Genomic DNA, 24,912 nt, shown 5'->3' on the forward strand with positions numbered 1-24,912 from the left:
TAGTGTGTGCAGAGCTCTTTCTGCAACTGAATCAGGCTGCGCAAAGAAAACCAGTAATTCAACTAACTGGTTTAGGTGGAAACGGAAACTACCTTTGGAAGGAATTTTAGGTTAGTGCGAAGGACTACCCTATCTCTGTGTATTTGGAAACAAGGTTCTTTCAAGGTTAGTGCCTGGAGCTCACTGACACGTCTTAGTTAAGTGATTGCTATTAAATAGGCCACTTTCCAAGATAGGATCTGAAGAGGACAGTTATGCAATGGTTCAAATGGTGCCCGCATAAGTCTGTTAAGTACGATATTGAGATTCCGGGAAGGCGCTGGGGGCACTCTGGGTGGGATTACTCTTAAGGCCTTTCATGCATGCTTGAACAACAGCTATTTTAAACAATAAGTGCTGTCTGTTTTGCAGGTAGCAAGCTACTGCAGCAAGATGCAGATGTATTGAGGTGTATGCTAGGCCACAAGTCTGCAAATGAAGTAGACAGCAGACAATGTTTTGAACAGATGCATCAAAGGGATCAAAATGTTTGTCACAGCAGTAGAAAACTATTTTTTTCCACTTAGCGGAATAAAACGCTTAGGTTGTGGGTTTACATGTCTCCTTGAGAGTGGTCATGCATTCTGGGGTGGGGGAGATTCAACTATCCAAATTCTAGCACCTCAGGAGCCAAACTGCAGAATAGAGTTCATTTGGATTTGGATGCCGGACTTCTCCGTGGTTCTGACTGAGAAGATCCGGGTGGAGCTTTTAGTGTGGCACTAGCGAGACCTCAAGTAGTGTGGTGAACCATGGTTGTTGTGCCCAAGTGGTTGCTAACAGAATGAGGGTAAGAGGCATCTGCCTCAGCTTCCGAACCACAAATGAAAGAACGAGGAGAGGCGGAAAAGCGTAGGCAAATATCCCTGACCAGTTCATCCATAGAGCATTGCCTTTAGGGGGTGGCAATGTTCTAGAAGGGGTGGGAGACTGGAGGCGAAGTTTGGGCATTTTGCCCTGTCTGCGGTTGCAAACAGATTTGTGTGTGGAAACCAGAGGACTTGTGGAGGGTGGGGGGGGGTCCCATTCGCTGATTTGTTGCAACATCCAGGGACAGACAACAATTCTGCCAACCTCCTCGGCAGGAAGGTGTTCCACTAACAGGTGAATGTGGTGTTGTATTGTCCAACGTCAAATCGTCTGAGATGGGAATAATAACTGTAGACTGTGTCCCCCTGTAGGAAAGTCCTCCTTTTGGCATTATTAACACTCCCAAAAAACACTTTTTGCCTGATATCAGATGTACACTTGACAGAGTGTGTGCTGGGATCCTGCTAACCAGGCCGCGATTGTCTTTTGGTGGGTTGGACAGGGAAAATGTACTTGTGCGCTGTCCTAAAGGAAGAACTTGTATCTGCATGCTGAGCTCAGTTTCTGGCTGATTCAGAGTCCGGTATAGAAAAAGCCTCTTCTGCTGCCGAGGCCTTAGGCTGGTGTTCCTCCTGGTGAACTAAGTTGAATGTCTCCTCCAGGTCTTTGCGTTGCATTTCATCACGAAATGTCTTCGATCGAAAAGGTTGACAGCCCTCACAGCTTTCCTCGTCATGGTTTTGAGAAAGACACATGATACAAACCTGATGGAGGTAGAAGTGCAGGTATTTTGTGTGGCAGCTTGGACTGTCCCGAAATGGAGTCCACTCAATTAGCAGCAAATTGTCGATCAAATCCGTAGAGATGAGAAAGAAAGGCCTGAACGTCAGGAGTGAAAAGTGTTGAATTGACAGATGATTTTCTTCTGCTTTCGATGGATGAATGTAGAATGGAAACAAAAACAGTACTGATGAGTATAGAGGTTAACAACGGCTCGAAGGGAGTCTGAAAATGGTCTTGAACCGGAGTACCGAAGAACTCGTCCGATCCCGATGGAGGAAAGAAAACAATCTAACAATAGAGTCAATGCCCATGCGCAGCATCACCGAGAAGAGAGGTCCCTTTACCTTGAGACTCCAGAAGCTTCTTCAAAGAAAAACAACTTCCATACATCTGGACCCAACACTAGAGGAGTATGCAGAGGAAGTGTATCTACAGACATGCCCTCGTACACAAAGGTTATGACACTCTAGTGAATGTTACAGTTTAGGAGCAGTGCACCAATAGATCTTTTAATTGTTTTCTACATTTTGCACTAGGAAAGTAATAAGCTGTACTTCTGAACAGCTCATGCATCCAACTATAACATCAAATAGCTAGCAAAAGAAAACATTAGGGGTCCCGCAAAGAAACAAATGCGCTCTTAAAGTGCTGTTTGAACAGAACTGCTTTCAGGAGTTGTCTGAATAACATAATAGAAGGTTGAGTCCTTAGATTTGCTGCAGAAAGGCCTGTAAAGTAGCTGCTACTCCAGAAAAAAACGTTGTAGTGCTTTGGGTGTTCAAACTAAGGTACTTATATTCACAGTCTAACAGTCTGCCCAAGATGCAAAAAAGCATCATAAATATTGAAGGCTACTGCGTAGCCAACAAATCTAATTGTTGTTTTTTATGAACTGGAATCCTGAAACACTTTCGTGTCTCTCTGAGGAAGGTGCAACAAGCAAGGATGTCTTTTCAAAAAAAAATTTCAATGTCAGAGTTATGAATCAGTTCAAAGCACAGACAAGTCCTTATAAGACAATGTCCAACTCCAATAGGGGCAATGGACTGCACAATAAGAACTCTTATCAATGAAGTCATCAGAAAAGGATATTGAGATTTTTTTTTTAATCAGTGTAGGAAAGTAGCCTCTTTCTAGCTTGGTTACCCCCACGTTTTGCCTGTTTGTCAGTGTGTTCGACTGTGTTCACTGGGATCCTGCTAACCAGGACCCCAGTGACTGTGGCTCGCTCCTCTAAATTTGGTTGCTGGTAACTTTTTATCCCCACAATTGCCATACTGCTCCCCTCATCTAAGTCCCTAGTATATGGTACCCAGGGCATTGAGGTTCCAGGGGATCCCTATGGGTTGCAGCAGTTATTCTGCAACCCATAGGGAGCCTATGAAAAGGGTTCAACAGGCCTGCCATTGCAGTCTGCATGAAATGGGTGCATGTACCCGTTTTCACTATAGGTCATGGCACCAGATCACACTGCAAGTCACCCCTATGGTAGGCTCTTTCAACTCAGAAGGCAGGGTGCAGCTACCTTTGTGTGAGGGCACCCCTGCACTAGCAGAGGAACCCCCACAAACTCCAGATCCATTTTACTGGACTTTGTTAGTGCGGGATGCACTTTTATGCATGTATTAGAGATAGGTCAATGCCTAAGTCTAGCTACATTATGGTAACTCCGAACCTGGGCATGTTTGGTATAAAAAATGTCGGAATCATACCCCAATACTGTTGTAAATATTGAAAGTATGATTCCATGCACCTTGGGGGCTCCTTAGAGGACCCCCAGCATTGCTACCACCAGTCTTACACGGTTTTCCGGGCAGCCCAGCTGCTGCCACCCCTCAGACAGGTTTCTGCCCTCCTACTGCTTGATCTGATCAAGCCCAGGAATGCAGAGCAAAGGATTTCCTTTGGGAGAGGGAGGTAACACCCTCCCCCTTTGGAAATAGGTGTGACTGGCTTGGGAGGGGTCGCCTCCCCAAGCCACTGGTTTGCTTTGAAGGGCGCATTTGGTGCCCTCCGTGCATAAACCAGTCCACACCAGTTCAGGGACCCCAGTCCCTGCTCTGGCAGGGAACTGGGCAATGGAAAGGGGAGTGATCACTCCCCTATCCACCACCACCCTAGGGGTGGTGCCCAGAGCTCCTGCAGAGGGTCCCTGGGTTCTGCCATCTTGTTTCCAAGGTTGGCAGGGAACTTTGGGAGCATCTGAGTGGCACGGCCAGACAGGTGACGTCAGAGCCCACTCCTGATAGGTGCTTACCTGGTTAGGTGACCAATCGTCCTTTCAGGGCTATTTAGGGTCTCTTAGGCGGGTCCTCAGATTCAGCTTGCAAGATTCCAGCAGGACTCCTCTGTCACCTCTGCTTCGACTTCTGACCTCCAGAACTGGGACTGGAACCTCCAGGACCCGACAAGCTGCCTCCAAGAAGAAAGGCCTCTTCTGCAACACTGTTTCCAGGGCTCCTGACAGTTTTGCAACATTTCCCTCACTGTGTATCCTCAGAAGACTGCAACTCTTCAGCCTGCACAAGAATGAAGAATCTCCCTTGCAGTGAAGGAGTCATTCCCTTGCAACCGCAGGCACATACAGCAAGCGACGACTGGCTGCATGGCTCTCCCCTCATCTTGAGCTGTGTGGATCCTGCATCATGGGTGGTGGTCCGGAGTAGTCCTCTTGGAACTCTCTGACAGCTATCCAAGTTTGGTGGAGGTAAGCCCTTGCCTTCCCATGCAGGACAGTACCCCCATGCACTGCATCTCTTGCAGCTGCCAAGTCTTGTTTGCATCTCCTCCAAAGGATCTTCAGGCAGCATGTAGCTCCAGCCCCCAGCACTCCATCCTGCAAATCCCAGCCTCCTGTGTGGTATCCTCTTTTATAGTGCTGAGTGGGCTTCTTCTGCGACTTCTGTGTCCCCGTTCCACTAACTGCGAGTTCGTCTTTGCCAAGGCTTCTTGGTGGAATTCCTGCACCGACACCCATCTGCAATCTTCCTTCCAGCGTGGGACATCTTCTGCATCCATCAGAAACCCTTCTCCGGCTCCAGGGCTGACCTGTTCTTCATCACTGTTGACCAACTCCTGCAGCTACAGATGGGTGGGTAGTACCTCCTACTCCTCCTGCGCTCCACGGTGACTCTTGGACTTGCTCCCCTCTCTAAACAGGTCTTTCATCAGGAATCCACCGCTGGTTTTCTTGCAGGCTTCTCTGGATGTCTTAATTTTCTCCTTTTCCTCCTTTTGGGTGGTTTGGGGGAAAATCCAGTGTTTTACTCCTGCATTCCTCATCGATGGGGGATACGGTTACCTACCTCTGTGGTTTTCTAGTACTTACGGCTCCCGTCTACACATATTACTTACCCTAGGTGGCGGTACCTTATTCGCATTCCATTTGTTTTAGTATATGGTTTGTGCTCCCCCTAGGGTCACTATTGGTTATTGCTATTTGCACTGTTTTCTAACCTTTTCTATGTCTGTTCCTGTTCACTATTGTATATATTTAGTGTATATATTTAGTGTATTACTTATCTGCTAATGATGAGTTACCCTTCTAGTATTTTGTGGTGATTCCTTCCAAAAATAAAATATCTTTATTTTTGTAACACTGAGTGCTTTCTTTCATGTTTGTAAATGCTGTGTGACTACAGTGGTATTGCATGAGCTTTGCATGTCTCCTAGATAAGCTTTGGCTGCTCATTCGCAGCTACCTCTGGAGAGCCTGGCTTCTAGACACTGACTACACTTCATTAAGAGGGGATACCTGGAATAAGGTGTAAGTACCTTAGATATCCACTACACAGCAGGTCAGCTTCCTGCAATCAGAAAAACTCAAAGATTAACTCATTTTTCAGGAGAAGGAGTATTTCTGATCTGACCAGGCTTGAAAGGAATGAAAACCTATTTTCAGACACCATACAATAAAACTGTATCCTTATCAAGGCATGGATGGTGGCATTGGACTTGCAGGACGCTTATTTCCACATCCCCATCCTGCCTGCCCGCAGAGGTTACCTACGAGTCATGGTAGGTCACGAGCACTTTCAGTTTACTGTGCTCCCCTTCGGCCTTACCAGCGCTCCTCGTGTGTTTACGAAAGTGATGGCGGTGGTTGCAGCCCATCTGCGCAGGTTAGGGGTGTCAGTCTTCCCCCACCACGATGACTGGCTGTTAAAGGCAGAGTCGCCCCAGAAAGTTGTCTCCCACCTTCAGACTATAAACGTGCCGAAGTCACACCTGACTCCCTCTCAGACGCTCCCCTTCATCGGAGCTGTTGTGGACACAGTGCTAGCTTATCCTCCCGAAAAGCGAGTCCAAGACATTCAGGCTATGATTCCGATACTTCGGCCCCAGTCTTGGGTTTTGGTGAGACTGACTCTGAGGCTGCTGGGCCTCATTGCATCCTGCTAGTATCACATGCCAGATGGCATATGCGGGCTCTGCAGTGGGACTTGAAGTTTTCAGTGGGCGCAGCATCAGGGGAATCTCTCTGACATGGTCCCAATCTCAGAGGCGACTGCGAAAGACCTGCAGTGGTGTCTTTCAAATCCGCATTGGGTCCACAAGAGATCCCTCTCCCTTCCCCACCCGAATTTATCTATAGTGACAGATGCGTCACTTCTCGGTTTGGGCGGCCACATGGAAGAGGTGGAGATCAGAGGCCTCTGGGCTCCAAATCAATCTTCTGGAGCTCCGGGCGATCAAGCTGGCGTTGAAAGCATTTCTTCCCTCTCTCAAAGGGAAAGTAGAGCAGGTGTTAAAGGACAATACTACCGCCATGTGGTACTGCAACAAACAGGGCGGAGTAGGGTCCTGGATCCTTTGTCAGGAGGCACTATGCCTCTGGACATGGCTGGAACATTCAGCTTGTGGCGGGTTCTTCCATACACGTAGAGAGCAAGCCCAAACGGTCAACACACTATTAAGAAATCAAACTTCAAAGTGCAGCTAGAGAAAAAAAAAATGTTACTTACTGTAGAACATGGATATCAGAGAGGAGATGGAAGGCAAGAGAAACATTTGATCTGCATTCAAATGCCAGATGGATGAGAAACACAAGACAAGTATCTAGGATATCAAAATGCTTTTGGAGAGACAAAAGAGGTAGACATTGAGGCACGGATGGGCATTCCATTTCCTTCATTATCTTGAAGATCTGTGTGCAATATCTCCGATGAATGGAAGAATTACTTAAGCTGTGGCTAACATTTACACGTGACATTCCAGACCTCACAGCAGAATGTTGGCCAGAATTTATTTGACTAAATACACATGTCCACAACGTTTAAGATACTCAGGGAGCGAGCTATTGACTACTCCTGCTTTAGATGTAGAAATTGGGATGAATGTTGTATAAATCAGACTCAAGTGGAAGTTTGGAAGAAACTGCAAAAGGGCTATCCTAAAGGCTCAACCATGCGCATATGTAGTGTTGTTTGAGGACTTGAGCACAGAGCTATCTCTGTTTAACTTTGACTTTGTGCTCCAAGCACTAAAAGAAGTGTCCACACCAAGATTAATTTTGATTTTTAGCACAAAATAAGGGAATCTCTATTGTAGCTTGGTGGGATTGAACACCCTTTTTTTTTTTGCATGCTGGAAGGTGAGTCAGCTATCAAAATGTTGCAATCTTCTAATGCCTGGATCTATTAGTCACCTGGTAATTTTGTTTGTGTGGATTTCTTAAGGAAATCCAAGCTGGCATCACTTCCAGATATGCTTTGAAGTTCTTCATCAAGCATGTGCTTTTATTTAACAGCATTTTCAACATCTGAAGTAGTAAAAAAATTCTGTCTGGCCAAGTCTTTACCAAAGTCTGGCACATCTAAAGGACTATACAAAGGAACTCTAGTTTGACAGATGCTGTCAAATTGATTCGGGCTGGTTTACTGTTAGCCCAACTATTAGCTGAAAGGTGGTTACAGTTGATAGCTTATTTCATTAGCTTTGCACAGAAAAGTGATTTAATTAAAATAGTAGTAGGGGTAGGGGTGTAAGTAATTACTGTTTGTTCTAAGTGATCTCTACCAGAACTAGGTATTTTTAAGAGTCTCTTGGCTCAGACTCGAGTCCAAAAGGAGTGATTTTAATTGAAAATGCTTCTTTTCTTCCTTGAAATGCAGGAATTGTCTGTGTTCCTGATGACAAGGTATCACACATCTTCTACATCAAGTCAGGGAAACTTATCCTTCCTTTAGCAAGGGGATAACACTTTGCAAAGCCACTATGTGCAAGTACCTTTTTATTTTATTTTATTAAACATTTATGTATTTTAGGCTTCAGGTGACCTCCCAATCCCCTCCTTTCACTTTCCTAGGTAATAGGGCAAATTTTCTAATACTTTGCATCATGTCTGATGACTTGTAAATCCTTATTGGATTGTTCTAAAGAAATGAGTCTGTTCAATTGGCATAGCTGGCTTTTGTGAGAATGTCTGGTTTCAAACTGATTACCAATAGCCAGCATTGTCTTATAAGCATTCCCTTGTTAGCTGTAGGAAACAAAGTCTGCCTTTGCAAAATCCCCAGAAGTCTTGACAGCCTACTTGGCTGCCATCCATCCTTAGTCAAAGCAACAAGAAAGTCTTCTTCGGTTTCTTCTTGAGTAGTAAGGTAGCACTCAGCTTTATCTTCTGACTTATTGCTGCTTTAATAATGACCAAGGGAAGACTAGCAAGGCAGAGATGAGCGACCCAAAAGAAACTGGAGATGCACAATTACTGTTTTGCATGTGTCGTCTATCAGGAATTTGTGGACTTGTCACACTATTTCTCCTGGAAGTCTTTTTTTTTTTTTTATTTTATTTTTTTTACACAGAAAGACTTGTAATGTTTGAACAGACTGGATTAGGAAAGGTTTGGAGAGGTAAGACAGGAAACTTGCATTAGGAGTACATGCAGAGAATTTATTGGGACAGAGACACTAGGTAGCGAATCTAGCAACCTGTCAAACTCTCAAAAAGAAAAACGTTCAATGTCCGAGTGGCTTAGAGCAAGCAACATACAATTTGAAATAAAATACTGAAGGCAGTCTGTGAGGAGAAGAAGCTCCAACAAGATATCTCTCATTGAGCATGGGGTAAATGAAGGCTGTTCTAAGGGAGATCTGAGTGCTCATCCAAACACTGGCTGAAAGTAATATGACTGGACCAAGATTGTAGGTTTAGTGAAGTGAATGATTTGTTTACTACTAAAATGTTTAATTTGCTTAGGATTCCACCACTGCAGGCAATATTTAAAAGAAGGAGTATCTATGACAGGCTGAAGAAAGTAAGCAGCAGTCTTTCAAATCTAGTGGTGCTATTTTTATGTATTTTATAGTGATACCCTTGTCCCTAGTTCAGTTAAAAGCAAGCTCTAACCATGGTGTGGACTTATGCAGTTTACACTGTAGTGAGCCAGAATGTGCAATACTCACTTTAGAAATGTGTATTGCAACTCTTATCAGGAGGGAGTGAGTCACTATTTGACGTGGAGAAAAAAAGCTGTTCCATCAAGAAATGGTAATGAATGCTTGCTTCACTGAAACAAAGCTCTGCCATTTCTTTACAAGAACCAACACCGTCCTCTCATTTCTCTTTAAATGAAAGTTCTCTAATGATCGGAAAAGTCACATCCATAAAGCAATGGCAAGGCAACTAGAAAACACGAGTCATCATGACCAGAAGGCTTACAGTGACTACCCTAGATGTCGACATCACCAAGTACATAGTGTGTCTTATCTGAGACACTAGTTAAACTATGTCCTTCATTGCTAAGCCTCAGTGAACTGTTACATACACCATCCTTACACAAACTGTCAATTTACTGAGCTACTGACACCATCAGACCATGGTATAGCTTCAACATTTTCCCTGAAAATCTCAAGTGACTGTAGAGAAAAATATTATGAAAAGCTCTAACAATACTGATTATTAATTGGACTGACAGAGGTGGAGAACAGAGAAACATTAAGAGAGTATCAAATCAAAGATGCTTCTCATGTTTTAGGCAACACCACAAAAGGTCTGGTAACAAACACTCCTTCTGTTAAAGAATAGTGTTCTTTTCCATAAGTTCTAAAAAGTTATTCAGAATCCACCCATTCGGTGACCGATTAAAACCTGCAAAACTCCTGCATTCTATGCTAACAGTATAAATGCAATTAGAATAACAAGACAGACTCTTGCTCAATAGTGTGAAACACTCTAAAGGTTTCTAAGAAAGAACAAAGAATGATCTTTTGCTCAAGAGCACCTAAACAGACGGAGGAAGGTGTCTCTTCCAGACATTCTCACACGTTCACCTTGCAATTTCTGAACAGTCATTTGGAAATATATCGCAAGCCTCAAATTTAGATTTCATAGAGCCAATTTGAGTTGTGAATAGTCATTGAGAAGGTAGATTGACCAAAATGCTGCTGACTGTATTGCTGTTAGTTAAGGCCATAACCTGGGATCTCACAGAGTTCAAAGGTTATTTAGTTTTGGTCCAAACTATAAATGCCCAAAAACAACTATGTTCTGTTCTGCGGTGTATGTAGAGGGATTGTGGCTCTAAACAGGACATTATTGGTGCATGTTCGTGGACGGGTAAGACTTTTTCGCTTCAGCCAACTAGAAAAGAGCTGACATTTAGCAAGAGGCAGACCATCTGTTGGAAAACCCAAATAATAAAATGGCAGCAAAATAAATGCAAATTCAAAAGTGAAACCTCATAAGAGCTCATGCATGTTGAAAGCAAACACAGGCTAAACTTATAATTAAAATACAAAGGTCACCAGAGAAGACAAGAAACCAAGAGGTATCTAAACATTTGTGTCCTTTTGTGTGTGCTAAGAGGGGAGGATTCCTGGAAGAGTCTTGTTAAAAGGAGAAAGTATGAAAAGTGTTAGCTCTGTTCATTTTCTTTAACCATATTGGTCTTTTATGGCCTATTTCTCCTCTCAGTGTACCTACGATCAGCTAAAGAGAATGCATATCTGTACTAACCTGCTGTCAGGAAGGTATCCATTCTGGGCAGATTGCTGTGGGCAAAAAGCGAAAAAGTGTGTTTAAGACATCATAGCAAAAGTTATGCACAAGATTGTCACATTAGCTTTACATTATGTCAGATTCATATGGTTCAAGAACCAATATCTTTAGAGTAATAAATGGGTCCGTACAGAACAATTAACATAAAATGGTTAAGGCAGGTAAATCATCTGTCAGAAAGGACTGACAATGGACAGGAGCACAAGCATTACAGTAAGTGAGCTTACATGTAACAGTTTGGAGGTCAGCCACTGCACTATCTGCAGATTAATCTTTAGAGCTCTATCTAGCAAGACCACCTTCATAAAATTGCATCACAATTCTCCTCACAGGGAAGGTGGATGGGAAAAATACAAGTGACTCCGTCATAGCTGCCAAGTCGGATAGCAATTAATCAATAGTTCAGCAATTCTTTAGCAGCACACATCCGTTTTGATGTACACATTTTTCTTAAGAATGCTACTTGCTATTCTGCAAAGTGCATCAGAAGTAGATGCAGACTAAGTTACGTTTCTTAAAACCATTTACTCCAAAATTCTTGTTTCATCTTGCATCCAAGGTAAAAATGTTTTATAAATTCAAGCTCTTGTACCAGGCTCATTTGGCAGCATATTAAAAAGTGAGATTGTGGCTGCTTCACAAATTGAGCGCTCCCCTACATGTACCACTTTAATTTGTTACCAACGGAAAACAGTGTTCAACAGTGCAATATTATTTCTATGTTGACTTGTACAATGCATTGGTCACTTTTTTGTTAACTCAAACAATAAGGATTTTTCTTGCCTCTAAAGGGCAGTTATTTTTGGTGGAATCAGACACTGCTATGGTCACTGAAAAACAGAGGAAACTCTGGTAAGAATCCAGGGGTTCTTGCTGTTTCTATGAAAGAAGGGTCAGCAACCAAAAAGTCTGCAATTCACCAATTCTTCAGTCCTATGTTATTATATATACAAAAACTCACATAAATAAACATTTGCTAGCACACTGGAGTGTACAATTAAGTAGGGGATCCATCACTTTAATTGGTACAAAGTTACTTAACTTCAGTAATGCTCTTTCTGGGCCAGGATCAAACTGGATTTGGAATCTTTTTAGCAGTGCCTCTGCGTGGCAATAGGTGGCACAGTGTGGCTCTACACTGATGCCCTTCTGTTTCAGAAATGACGGGTGGGGCCTATGTAGGGTGCCACTCTAGCACAATGACATTAGTTGCTTTTGAGTCTGCACACACACCCAGAAGCAGAGCCTCAAAAGCGATTTGGTATGACCTTGTGCAGATTCCTAGACTTAAGACCTTTTATTGGCTAGAGGCCAAACATGAACGGGTAGAACTGGCGAGGAATCCGCAGCTAGTGTCTCAAACAGAAAAAGTGTTACCAAAGGTAAGCAACTTGCTCTTCTGACAGACTTTTAGTCACAGATTCCTCACATTTTGTATAGATATCAAAGCAGCACATGTTCGGAGGTCGCTGTGTGTATAGCCTCAATCTAGAAAGTCCTGCAGCACAAAGGAAGCAAAATGCCCTCTCCACAAGCCTATCAAAACAATAGTGCTTTGTGAACGCATGAGGGACGTCCATGTAATCCCCTGGCTAATGCCTAAGATAGGAGCTCCACATGCTAATGCAGTGGTAGCAGCTTTGGCTCTGGTAGAAAGAGCATGTTGTCCTTCCTGCTGTAGCTTTGTAGCCTATGCATACAAAGTCATACTGCAGGGAACCAGCAGGAGATGGTTTTCTTCTGCACAGCCTTCGCTTTTTTAAGTCCAGAGAACCCCGTAAAGAGGTGACCATCCAACCGGTGCACTTTGGTACGATCTATGTAAAGCTCAGCACTCTTCTAGGGTCCAAGCGATGGAATCTCTAATCCTGCTTAGAGAGGTGAGGCAGAACACAGAATGCCACAAAAGTGCTATTCTGACTGACATGTAACAGTGTCACAACTTTAAGCAAAAAAAGATACACACATCCGCAAAACCAGTTTGTCTGGGAAGAAGGTGGTGTGTGGCTTGAAATTCACTAACGCTTTGCTGATATTATGGCATGAATGAACACTGTCTTGAGGGCAAATAGCTGCAAGGAACAGCTGTGAGGTGGCTCAAATGGAATGCACATCAGAAATGTGAGGGCCAAGTTAAGGTCCTACTGTGGCATGACAAAAGGAGAGGGAGGTAACAAATGCTGTACACTTTTCAAAAAGCGCATAACAATTAGAGACTTAAAGAGGGCTGATCTAGCAACCACAAAAAGGCTGGAAGAGACGAAAGGTACAATTTAACTGTATTCAGAGCAAGGCTTTACAAGGCTAGGGACAAAACCAAGATAAAATGTCATAACTTAGCCTGGAGGAGGTCTATATGCCGAGCACTGCACCAAGCCACAAATTTGTCCCAACGGCAGGTCTATGAAGTTTTTGATGAAGGAACAAAGGTGAAAAGCGTGAAGGCCCAGGTGTAGAATCCTGCCCAGTTTTTGCAACAGCAGATTCCCCCAAGAGGAACAGCCTGATCTGAGGACAGATGCTAAAGCCCAGGAGTTCTGGATACCATACTAGTCTGAGGTCATAGGACGATTTGGGCCCAGTCAGTCCTGAACTTCAGAGCTCAGAGGATGAGCTGGTATTAACGGAAAGGTATACAGGAGTCCTGAGTTCCATTTGAGGCAGAAAGCATCTCATAGCGAGAGACACTTAGGAAACTCAAATGCGCAGAAGCACAGACATTGCAGATTCTCGACTGTGGTAGATGGGGCCAGGGTTCTCCCCACTCACAAAAGAGACCCGTTGCCACCTCTAGGTCTAACTGTCACTCCTGATCCGCTAGGCGCCAACTACTTTGCTCATCTGCCCTAGCATTCAATGATCCTGCCAGGTGGTACACCACCAGGAAGATTCCTTGGTGACAGTCATTTACAGAGGCGCAGGCCCTCCTGTCCCAGGGTCCTCAAGCCCTCTCTGCCCTGTTTGTTGCATTACCACATGGCAGGGGGGTCGTCCATGAGCACCTGTAACAGACTCCCCTAGATGGATGGAAGGCTTTAAATGCCAAGTGGATTGCCCTCAGTTCCAGAAGGTTGATATGGAGCCTGGACTCTGCCAGAGAATAGAGGCTTCTGTTTTACACCTCTCCTAGGTGGCCATACATTGGTCACCAATATCAGCTCTGGGTATGGAAGGGGTCTGTACTGACCCAATTGCTCTCCATTAACCACCACTGCAGATCATTAGCAGTCTCCTATGACATCTGAACGTGGTCAGAGATCCTCTTGATGTTGGGACTCAGATCCTACTGCAGAACTCACACAGGCAAAGTGGTGTGCTTGACCAGCAGGGGGCCATAAGTCCCAGCAGCCTCAGAGTTGACCTTACTGAAAACTAGGACCAAGGCCGCAAGAGCAGGATCACAGCCTGAATGTCCTGGATTCTTTCCGGGGTTGGGGGGGGGAGGCACATAACCGTACCATGTTCAGAATGGCTTTGATAAGGTGGTGTAGGAAAATGCCACTGTTGGCATGGTTGCCCCTCACTTTTTGCCTAGTGTTGATGCAAACTTTGATTGAAAGTGTGCTGGGATCCTGCTAACCAGGCCCCAGCACCAGTGTTCTTTCCCTAAAACTGTACCTTTGTTTCCACAATTGGCACAGCCCTGGCACACAGTAAAGTCCCTTGTAAAAGGTACCAATGGTCCCAAGGGCCCTGTGACCTGGGAAGGTCCCCAAGGGCTGCAGCATGTATTATGCCACCCTGGAGGACCCCTCACTCAGCCCATGCACACTGCCTTGCACCTTGTGTGTGCTAGTGGGGAGAAAAAGGCAAAGTCGACATGGCACCCCTCTCAGGGTGCCTTGCCCCCAAAATCACTACCTGTGGCATAGGTAAGTCACCCCTTTAGCAAGCCTTACAGCCCTATGGCAGGGTGCACTATACCACAGGTGAGGGCATAGCTTCACGAGCAATATGCCTCTACAGTGTCTAAGTCAATTCTTAGACATTGTAAGTGCGGGGTAGCCATACTGAGTATATGGTCTAGCAGTTTGTCATTACGAACTCCACAGCACCACAATGACTACACTGAATACTGGGAAGTTTGGTATCAAACTTCTCAGCACAATAAGCCCACACTGATGCCAGTGTGGGATTTATTGAAAAATGCACACAGAAGGCATCTTAGAGATGCCTCCTGTATGTCAGCCAACCTAGTAGTAGCCTGCCACTTTCAGACGAGTTTCTGACCACATGGGGTGAGAGCCTTTGTGCACTCTGTGGTCAGAAACAAAGCCTGCCCCAGTTGGAGGTGCTTCACACCTCTCCCCTGCAGGAGCTGTAACACCTAGCGATGAGCCTCAAAGGCTCAAGCCTCGAGTTACAGTGCCCCAGGTCACTTCAGCTAGTGGAGATGGATTAGTTACTTACCTGTAAATCCTAGTTCTCTTCCAGGGGTATCCTCATCAAAGTCATAAACATTGAATATTCCCGCCCCTGCGCGGGGACCCCGGAGCATATATATATAAAATACATACATATTATCATGTGTAAAACAGCAATGCAGGCTATAATCATAAATAGGCTAAAATGCTTTATTTGTATGCAAGTTTTTTTTTTTTTTTTTTTTATATTATAAAATCACAATAGATGATAAATATCTACCTAAGCCCCAAAAACTGGACTTAGGGAAGTAAACAGCAGTAAATATCAGAGAAAAATAGAAAAAACCACATTGAAAAACAATGAAGCATTCTTAGCCAATAGGCTGCATGCAGGTTAACACAGGAGAACCATAAAAACTTTGGCACCGTGCCTTTAAGACCCTGAGCACCTCCAGTATCCCACCATGCCTCAGGGGTGAAGGGAAGGTGACAGTTGGTTCACAGTTAGGTCAGTACTTTTTTACGGTGACAATCTGTGTAACTGATCAGAAAGATAATCTGTCCTGCACTTCTAGGAGACTTAAGTCCGGGGAGGAGGGTGGGTTGTTTATGACTTTGATGAGGATACCCCTGGAAGAGAACTAGGATTTACAGGTAAGTAACTAATCCTTCTCTTCCAGGGGATCCTCATCAATAGTCATAAACATTGAATAGATTAGCAAGCCCATCCCTAAACTCTGCGGACTGTCCGAAAGAAGTGCAGGAAAGAATACATATTCATGCAAATAGATTTCTAAGAGAGGCCTGCCCCACCTGGGCATCCGCTCTTGCATCCGAGTCTAAACAGTAATGCTTAGTAAAGGTATGCACAGACTTCCATGTAGCAGCCTTACAAATCTCGGAAATTGGTACATTGTTAAGGAGGGCAGCAGTAGCCGCTTTTCCCCTTGTGGAATGCGCTTTTGGCCTAGCCAGTAATTGCTTATTAGCCAGTTGGTAAGTGTTAACAATACAAGACACAATCCATCTTGATATCGTTCGTTTAGACGCTGCCTCTCCTGTTCTTAAATGACCATAATTCAGAAACAAATGGTTAGAATGTCTAATCGGTTTTGTTTTGTCCAAATAGAATTTCAGCACTCTTTTTAAGTCTAAAGAATGCAATGCTTTCTCAGCCGGAGTCTCCGGATTGGGAAAGAAAGTCGGTAAAGATATAGTCTGATTGATATGGAATTCTGACACCACCTTCGGAAGGAAAGATGGGTGAGTTCGCAGAACCACTCTATTATCGTGAAAAACCGTGTACGGTTCTCTGCAAGACAGAGCCTGAATTTCGCTGACCCTCCTCGCTGAAGTAATGGCCACCAAAAAAGCCGTCTTCCACGTAAGGTGCTGTAAAGAGGCCTTGTGGATAGGTTCAAAAGGAGGGCCCATAAGCTTTGACAGGACTACATTCAGTTCCCATGGAGGAGAAGGTCTCCGAATGGGAGGAAAAACCTTTTTCAAGCCTTCTAAAAAATCCTTGACTACAGGTATCGTAAAGAAGGATTCCTGAGAAGGCGACTTACGATACGCTGTAATTGCAGACAAATGAACCTTAATAGAAGATACCTGCAGACCAGACTTCGCCAGATGAAGTAAATGGGATAGTATGACGTCCTCCTGAGCTCGTATGGGATTTATACCTTGTTGAGAGCACCAGATGTAAAATCTCTTCCACTTAAAAGCGTAAGAACGCCGCGTGGAAGGTCGTTTTGACTCTTTCAAGATGCTCATGCACTCCTGTGAGAGCCCTAGGTGCCCATACTGTAGGAATTCAGGAGCCATGCTGTCAAGCTCAGAGAGAGAAGGTTGGGATGTAGGATTCTGCCTTCCATTCTGCTCAGGAGATCCGGTCTGCACGGCAACCTCCTGTGAGGTCTTTCCGATAAGTTGAGTAGGTCCGTGTACCAGAATTGGCGGGGCCATTGTGGCGCTATCAGAATCATTCTGGTTCTGGAGTTGTAAAATTTGTTGATTACTGCCGGTATGAGGGGAATCGGTGGAAAGGCGTAGAGAAATGTCCCTGACCAGTTGATCAACAGGGCATTCCCTTGAGATCCCGGACGGCAGAACCTGGATGCGAAGTCTGGGCATTTCTTGTTTGTTTCGTCTGCAAAGAGATCCAACTGAGGTCGACCCCATTGACCGAAGATGTCCTCGACGACTTCGTCGTGTAGCACCCAGTCGTGCGCGTCTTCCAGATGTCTGCTCAGGAAATCTGCCTCTACGTTTTGCTGACCTGGCAGGTGTACCGCTGTGATAGACATTCCCCTGGCCAGGAGCCAATGCCATATCGTTTGGGATTCTCGAGACAGAGGTAGTGATCTTGTTCCCCCCTGTTTGTTCAGGTAATACATTGTGGTTGTATTGTCTGTCTGAATTAGGATAGATTTCCCCTGAACCAATGGAGAGAAAGATTTGAGAGCCAGATGGACTGCTCTGAGTTCCAGTAGATTTATGTGATAGTTCTTTTCCTTGTCGGACCACAGACCCTGAGCTTGGAAGGAACCCAGATGAGCACCCCAACCCTGAAGAGACGCATCCGTTACCAGAGTGTCGACTGGAATTGTCTGGTGAAACGGAGAACCTATCGACAGGTGAGGTCTGTGCATCCACCATTGTAGTGATTGAAAAGCCACTGCTGGTAGTCGAACTCTGTCCTCCCAGTGACCAGTCTTTTGGCTCCAATTGTTCTCTAATGCCTCCTGAAGGGGCCTCATGCGTAGCCTGGCATTCGGGACAATGAAGATGCATGAAGCCATGGAGCCCAGAAGCGATGTCACCTGACGAGCTGTAGGTGCATCGGCTGTTAATAGATGTTGACACTTCCTGTGGATTGATAAAAGTCGTTCCTCCGAAGGATACACTCTTTGGAGCTCTGTGTTTAGTATCGCTCCCAGGTAGTGGAGGTTTTGTGTTGGAATCAAGGTTGACTTGTCGTGGTTGATTTGAAGACCTAGAGACTCGAAAGTTCTTAGAACGATATCTCGATGTTTTCTCGCCTGATCCGGAGATGAGGCCTTCACTAGCCAGTCGTCCAGGTAGGGGTAGACGAATATTTTTTGTCTTCGAAGGTGTGCCGCTACCACTGCTACACATTTTGAAAAGACTCGGGGTGCAGACTTCAGGCCGAATGGAAGGACTCTGAATTGGTAGTGCTGTGACGCTATCTGGAAACGTAAAAATTTCCGATGTTTGGTTGCTATTGGGATGTGAAAATATGCATCCTGTAGGTCGATGGAGCACATCCAGTCTCCCTGATGCAGTTGCGGGACAATCTGGTGAAGGGCTAGCATCCTGAACTTTTGTTTTCTTATGTACTTGTTCAGGAGCCGTAAGTCCAGAATTGGTCTGAAGAGGCCCTGTTGACCTTTTTTCGCCACCAGAAAGTAACGGGAGTACACCCCTTTTCCTTTTTGTGCCGGAGGAACCTTTTCTACAGCTTTCTTTTGTAGGAGTGCGAGAACTTCCTTGCGTAGCAGGCTGAGATGAGAAGGAAAACACCTTGCTGGCGGCAAGTGTGGAGGAGGTTTTTTGAAAAGGAGAGAATAGCCATGTTCGACAATATTGAGCACCCATTTGTCTTTTGTGATTGAGTGCCACTCGCGAAGATGATGCGTAACACTTCCCCCCACCGGAGTGGTGCACAGTGCTGAGGGAAGCAATGCCTCATTGCTTTGATGGTGTCTTTGCTGTAGACTGTTGAGGTCTACTTGACCCTCTGTCTCTTGTGGGTCTACGTGCCTGAAACAGGGGACGTCCCTGTCGCTGTTGTGGCCTTTGAGACCAGTGAGGGGTTTGAACCCTCTGCTGGAATGGTCGTCTGTCATACGGCCTGTACCTCCGCCTGAAGTCTTTTTTACGTTCCAGGCCCACTGCCCTCATCGTGTCGACTTCCGTTTTCATTCGGGCCATCTCTTCATCCGCGTGGGTACCGAACAACGAACTCCCGCTGAATGGGAGGTTCAAAATGCGCTGCTGTGCTTCCTGTTTCAGACCCGTGAGCCGTAGCCAGGAAGACCTCCTAGCGCAGATTCCGTGCGCATACCCATGCGCAGCCAAATCCGCCCCGTCCGCCGCCGCGCTGATGACCTGGTTAGATACTAGGCCCCCTTCCTGCAAGATTTCCTGGAAGTCCTGTCTATCTTCCCTGGGCAACTTTTCTGTAAATCTGTGGAGTGAGTCCCACAGAGAGCGGTCATATCTGCCCAGAAGTGCTGAGGCGCTGGAGACCTTCATAGCAGATGCCGCCGTACCGCACATCTTTCTCCCCAGAGAGTCTAGGTGTCTGCTCTCCTTATCCGGGGGGACTGTGGAAGATGATGCCACAGAGTGTGTTTTTCTGGCTGCGGCTAAGATCACAGAGTCCGGTGGCGGATCCTTCCGCAGGAATAAAGGATCTTGTTCCGGAGCTTTGTATTTCTTTTGAATCCTAGCCGGGGCAGACTTGAGAGTGGCTGGAGACAGAAAAGTGTCCATAGTCGGTTGCAGCAAACCCGGTACTAGTGGCAGCAGTTTTCTCGAGACTGATCTGTGTTGTAGGGTCTCAAAGATAACTGAGGATGAGGTGGCCGGCTCCGGTACCTCAATATTTAGCTTCTGCGCTCCCCTTAGAAGAACCTCATTAAAAGTGGTGATATCATCCACCGGGGAAATCCTAGCAGGTGGAGAATCTGTGAGTGTGGGGGAATAGCGCCCAACAGACGATCCTGAAGAAGACCAAGAAGGTGATCTTCTGCGTGGTGTTCGTGACCTGGTTCTCCTTCGGGAACGGGACCTGCTCCGAGAGGCTGTAGCAGAGTGTGCAGGTCTTGTGGTCGGCTGACGAGAAGCAGAACGAGCCCGTCCTGCTCTAGCTGTAGGCGATGGCGTTCTCGGTAATGAGGCAGTAGGAGAATACATCCTAGAGTATTGTGAATCCGGGGATGCTGTGATGGGAGAAACATGCCCCGATGCTCTGGAATGGGATGATGCACTCCTTATAGAGACCACCGGTGAGGGAGCTTTGTCCGCTGGCTCTACTGCCTGTGACACAGCTGAAGGTTGCGTCGACGTCGATTGCATCCTCGACGTCGAAGGTTGCGATGGCTGATCTGTTCTCGACGTCGAAGGTCTTGACGTCGGAGGTCTTGCCGTCGAGTGTCTTGATGCCGATCGCCTATCGCGGGACCTGGACCTACTCGCCGTCGTGTGTCTCGACGTTGAGTGGCGAGTGGTCGACGGCGGATGTTCATGCCGTCGAGGTGTTTTTGGTGTCGTGTCCTTCGACGCCAAGGGGTGAGACGTTCTCAACGGCGAACGGGAGCGCCGGAGATGACTCGACGCCGAACGGCGGCCTGCCGTCGACGGAGATGTACCCCTGTGTCCATGCTTCGACGTTTTGTCCCTCGACGTCGGTCTGGTCGCCGTCGACGGCGATCTATGCCGGTGAGACGGTGGTGCCGATGACGTCGATGGAGAACAAACAGGTACAATCCTACCTGTCGACGTCGATCGGGCCATTCCTTCTGCTGTAGGTCTGGGAAGTGAAGAGGATGTTGACTTTTTCCTCTCCTGAAGCCCATGTAGCCTGATCTTCTCTCTGTCTTTGAGAGTCCTCCTTGACATGTTCTTACAATACTTGCAGGTGTCAGGACAGTGACTCTGTGGCAGGCAGACAATACACAGAGAGTGTGGGTCTGACTGGGCTTTCTTCTTCCCACAAGAAGGACATTTTACAAAAAGAGATGGCATTTTCTGTCAAAAAAAAAAAACTTCCAAACTCAGACAAAAGATGTTATCTGTCGAGTAAATAGGAAAAACACTATTTTTAAGGATTTTTCTGAAGAAAAACTCAGAAAAACTGAGAGCTCAATGCTCCAGGATCCTCTCAGAAGAAGCCGGAAAAAAGAACTGACCTAACTGTGAACCAACTGTCACCTTCCCTTCACCCCTGAGGCATGGTGGGATACTGGAGGTGCTCAGGGTCTTAAAGGCACGGTGCCAAAGTTTTTATGGTTCTCCTGTGTTAACCTGCATGCAGCCTATTGGCTAAGAATGCTTCATTGTTTTTCAATGTGGTTTTTTCTATTTTTCTCTGATATTTACTGCTGTTTACTTCCCTAAGTCCAGTTTTTGGGGCTTAGGTAGATATTTATCATCTATTGTGATTTTATAATATAAAAAAAAAAAAAAAAAAAAACTTGCATAGAAATAAAGCATTTTAGCCTATTTATGATTATAGCCTGCATTGCTGTTTTACACATGATAATATGTATGTATTTTATATATATATGCTCCGGGGTCCCCGCGCAGGGGCGGGAATATTCAATGTTTATGACTATTGATGAGGATCCCCTGGAAGAGAAACACTTTTGCCAGCAAGTACGGCGGGAAAGTTAGGGAAAACAGGGAGGAGTGACCAGCTTAGCCAGGACCACCCCTATGGTGTCCAGAGCTGAGGTGACCCCCTCCCTGCAGAATCCTCCATCTTGGTTTGGAGGATCAGGGCCAATAGGAGTAAGAATGTAGTCCACCCCACCCCCAAAGGGTGTGGACACAAGGAGGGTGTAGCCATCCTCAGGGTCAGTAGCCATTGGCTACTACCCTCTGACCCCTAAAACACAGCTAAATCTTGTATTTAAGGGCTCCCTGAAGCACGCTAGGCAGATTCCTGACTACCTCAAGAAAAGAAGGACTGCTGAGCTGAAAACCCCGCAGAGAAGAAAAGGAGACAACAACTGACTCGTCACCAGCCCTACCGGCCCGTCTCCTGCTTCAAAGAGCCTGCAAAAGAAAAGAGACGCTTTCGGCAGGACCAGCGAACCCTGAAAAGCCTCCAGGGGACTGCCTGCATCACCGAGGACCAAGAAACTCATGTGGACAGCGGACCTGTCCAAGAACAAGAAGAAGAAATTATTTTCAAGGGACACCCACCTCACTCCAGAAGAGTTCCATCGTGCGTGTTTGGTGCCTACTTGGGGCCCTCCTAGTGCTCCTTTAAACCTCCCTGGTCTGCCCTCCGACAACGCGGGTACTTACCTGCAAGCAGACAGGTACCGGAATACCCCGTCTCCATAGGGGCCCACGTTATTTTGGCTCCTGTTTCACCTCTGCAACTAATCGGCCCTGTGTTGCTGCTGCTGGGTGTTTGGGGTTATCTTGAACCCCGAACGGTGGGCTACCTATGCCCCGGAGACTGAATCTGTAAGTTGGTTACGTACCTCCAAACTGTACGTTACTTTCCTCCCCCAGGAACTGTTGAAAATTGCATTGTGTACACTTTTAAAATAGCTTTTTGCCATTTAAATAAAACTGTGTACATTGTTGATACCATTCAAAGTCCTCATTGTACCTATGCAAAGTACCTTTCATTTAATGTACTTACCTGCAAATTGAATCTTGTAGTTCTAGAAATAAATTAACAAAATATATTTTTCTCTATAAAATCTATTGGTCTGGAGTTAAGTCACTGAGTGTGTGTTCCTTCTACTGCTTCTGTATGTACAACAAATGCTTAACACTACCCTCTGATAAGCCCAACTGCTCGACCACAGTACCACAAATAGAGCATTAGTAGTATCTATTATTGCTTCTGTCGAGCCTCTGGGGAACCCCTAGGCCCTGTGCACACTATATCTCATTTTTATATAGTATATAAAGAGCCAGCTTCCTACATGAGGGGAGTGCCTGAAGAAGAGTCAGGATTGACTTTAATGGATTGATAGTAAACCACAAAGAGAACAGGAGGGTCACTGTAGTCTGGAGTTGGCTGGTGACTGCCTGGGGCAAGCCCCCTACAACAGTCAACAGTTGTTGAGGAAGAGAAAGACTATGACCCCCTGAGCTCCATAGATTCACTGCTACCACCGCCATCACTGTTATGAACACCCAAGGGACAGTTGTGAAGTCAAAGGGGAGCACAGAAAACTGACTGATAGTGCACCTGTCCTACCATGAACCACAGGTAATGCTGATGGGAATATAGAAAAGGGTGTCCTGAAGATCGCATGCCACCATCCAGTCCCCAGGGTTGAGGGCAGACAAGACCTGGGCCAGTGTGAGCATTTTTAATTTTTCCTTCTGGAGGAAAGCACTTAGAGGGTGCAGGTCAAAAATCAGGCCAAGCTCTCCACCCAGGAATATCAACCAGGTCCTACTTCTGGTGCGGGGAGCCTCTTGATAGTCCTTTTGGTCAAAATGGCTTGCATTTCCTGCAGCAAAACAAAAAGATGGCCCTCTGTCAGTTGCTGGATGGGGAGGCTGAAGCTGCGGCTCTTGATAGTCCCTTTGGCCAAAAGGGATTGCATTTCCTGCCACAAAACGAAAAGATGGCCCTCGGTCAGTCACTTGATGGGGAGGGGGAAGCTGTGGCAATGCAGAAAAGAAGGGTACATCATAGCCTTCCGAACAATTTGCAGGACCCACCAGTTTGATATTATGGCCTGCCAACCCAGAAAGGATTGTCGGATCCTGCCTCCCAACAAGTGACTGTGCTCCTTTTAATGGCATGCTAAAAAGGTTTTACCAGTGGGATTGCAGGAGTGTAGTGGACTAGGCAGCCCACTGACTTGGCCCTGAGACTGTGGGCATCACGACCGTGGCACTGCACTGTTGTTGGATTGGCTGATGGTATGGGGTACCTCTGCCAAAATCATGAAAAAAAAGGGAGGGCTGATGCAGCTGGCAAGGTGGTGCAGATAAGACCAGGGAGTGTCCTGTGACCCTGCTCTACTTGAACCACTAGAGTGTGGCTTGCTTTGACCCTAAACAGGCGAGTCCTGTCAAACAGCATTTCATGAGGGATGACCAGACATCATCTGAAAAACTGGTGGACAGCAGCCAAGCATGGCAGCAAATCGACACACTGGTGCAAATGGCCTGGCCAACGGAATTGGTGGTGTCCAAGCCATAACAAATTGTGAACTATGCCGGGTCACAACCATTTTGCATGGCCTGAGCAAGGGCCAGTTACAGATCATCCGGAACACCTGGAAAGACTTCAGCCACTGAATTACAAAGGGCTTGAGAATAGCACCCCAGCAGGTAGCTGGCATTCACTGACCTGAGCACCAAGCTGGTGGACGTTTTGACTCTCTATGAGGGGGGCAGTAGTTGGAAATGTGTTGGAGTTAGTTTTGCTGGCCGACGCCTGCATCACCAAGTATTCAGGCAAGGGGTGCTAAGAGAATCTGTAAGGGCTTTGTTGAACAGTAAGAGGGGCTCAGCAGATATTAGCCTGGCTGAAGAATCTCCATAAATACATGGGTCTTGATCTCCAAGTTAGGGAGCTGGATGTCAAAGGCTTCAGCCGCCACACGCATAACCATGGAGTAAAAAGCACTGTCTTCAGTGGCAGGGGTTGAGGGAAGTCCAGATTGAGGAGAGATATCAATGCCGCTAGCATCTTGCAGGTCATCATACCAATTCTCCTTTTAATAAGATTAGCCAACCTGATCACCAGCATCATAATCGTTATCTGAATCACTGCTGGACAGAGAATGCAGGGTGCGTGTTTACGATGTGGAGGAAGATCAAGTGGAGGAACTGGAGCCTCAACGGCCGCAGCCATGACTTCAATCAAAGTTGAAGCAGCACTGAGCTGATGTCAGAGAAGACAATTATTACCTTGTCTTACGGCACTGATGGAGACACATCGGCACTGAGGTGCCGGGATCCAGAATAGAAGGTAGCGCAGGCAGCAGAGTTGACAATGGAGCTGTAGACAGCCCTGCTATGGGTTCAGAGGGTCCAGCATGCACTGAGGCAGTAACCAAGTTGGAGAACCTCTTGAATCTGTGAGGTGCATCAGAGGGAGTCAAAAAGGATGTGAAGAATCTAAACAAGCCTTCCAGATCTGCTAAAGATTGTCGGACAGCCCAGGAAACTCTGGTTG

The 24,912-nt window shown here is 46.1% G+C and overlaps 1 protein-coding gene across 5 annotated transcripts in view; it reads right to left on the reverse strand.

Moving 5' to 3' along the window:
• Nucleotides 1-24,912, reverse strand: part of R3HDM2 (R3H domain containing 2) — a 1,111,447-nt gene that overhangs the window by 586,576 nt on the left and 499,959 nt on the right. For all 5 annotated transcript variants that reach the window (XM_069230792.1, XM_069230791.1, XM_069230789.1 and 2 more), the window contains one exon: nucleotides 10,591-10,625. In XM_069230792.1, the coding sequence (XP_069086893.1) occupies nucleotides 10,591-10,625 (35 nt within the window). The remainder of the gene's footprint in view (nucleotides 1-10,590; nucleotides 10,626-24,912) is intronic.

The sequence above is a fragment of the Pleurodeles waltl genome, chromosome 4_2 (assembly GCF_031143425.1).
Source record: "Pleurodeles waltl isolate 20211129_DDA chromosome 4_2, aPleWal1.hap1.20221129, whole genome shotgun sequence".
Lineage (NCBI taxonomy): Eukaryota > Metazoa > Chordata > Amphibia > Caudata > Salamandridae > Pleurodeles > Pleurodeles waltl.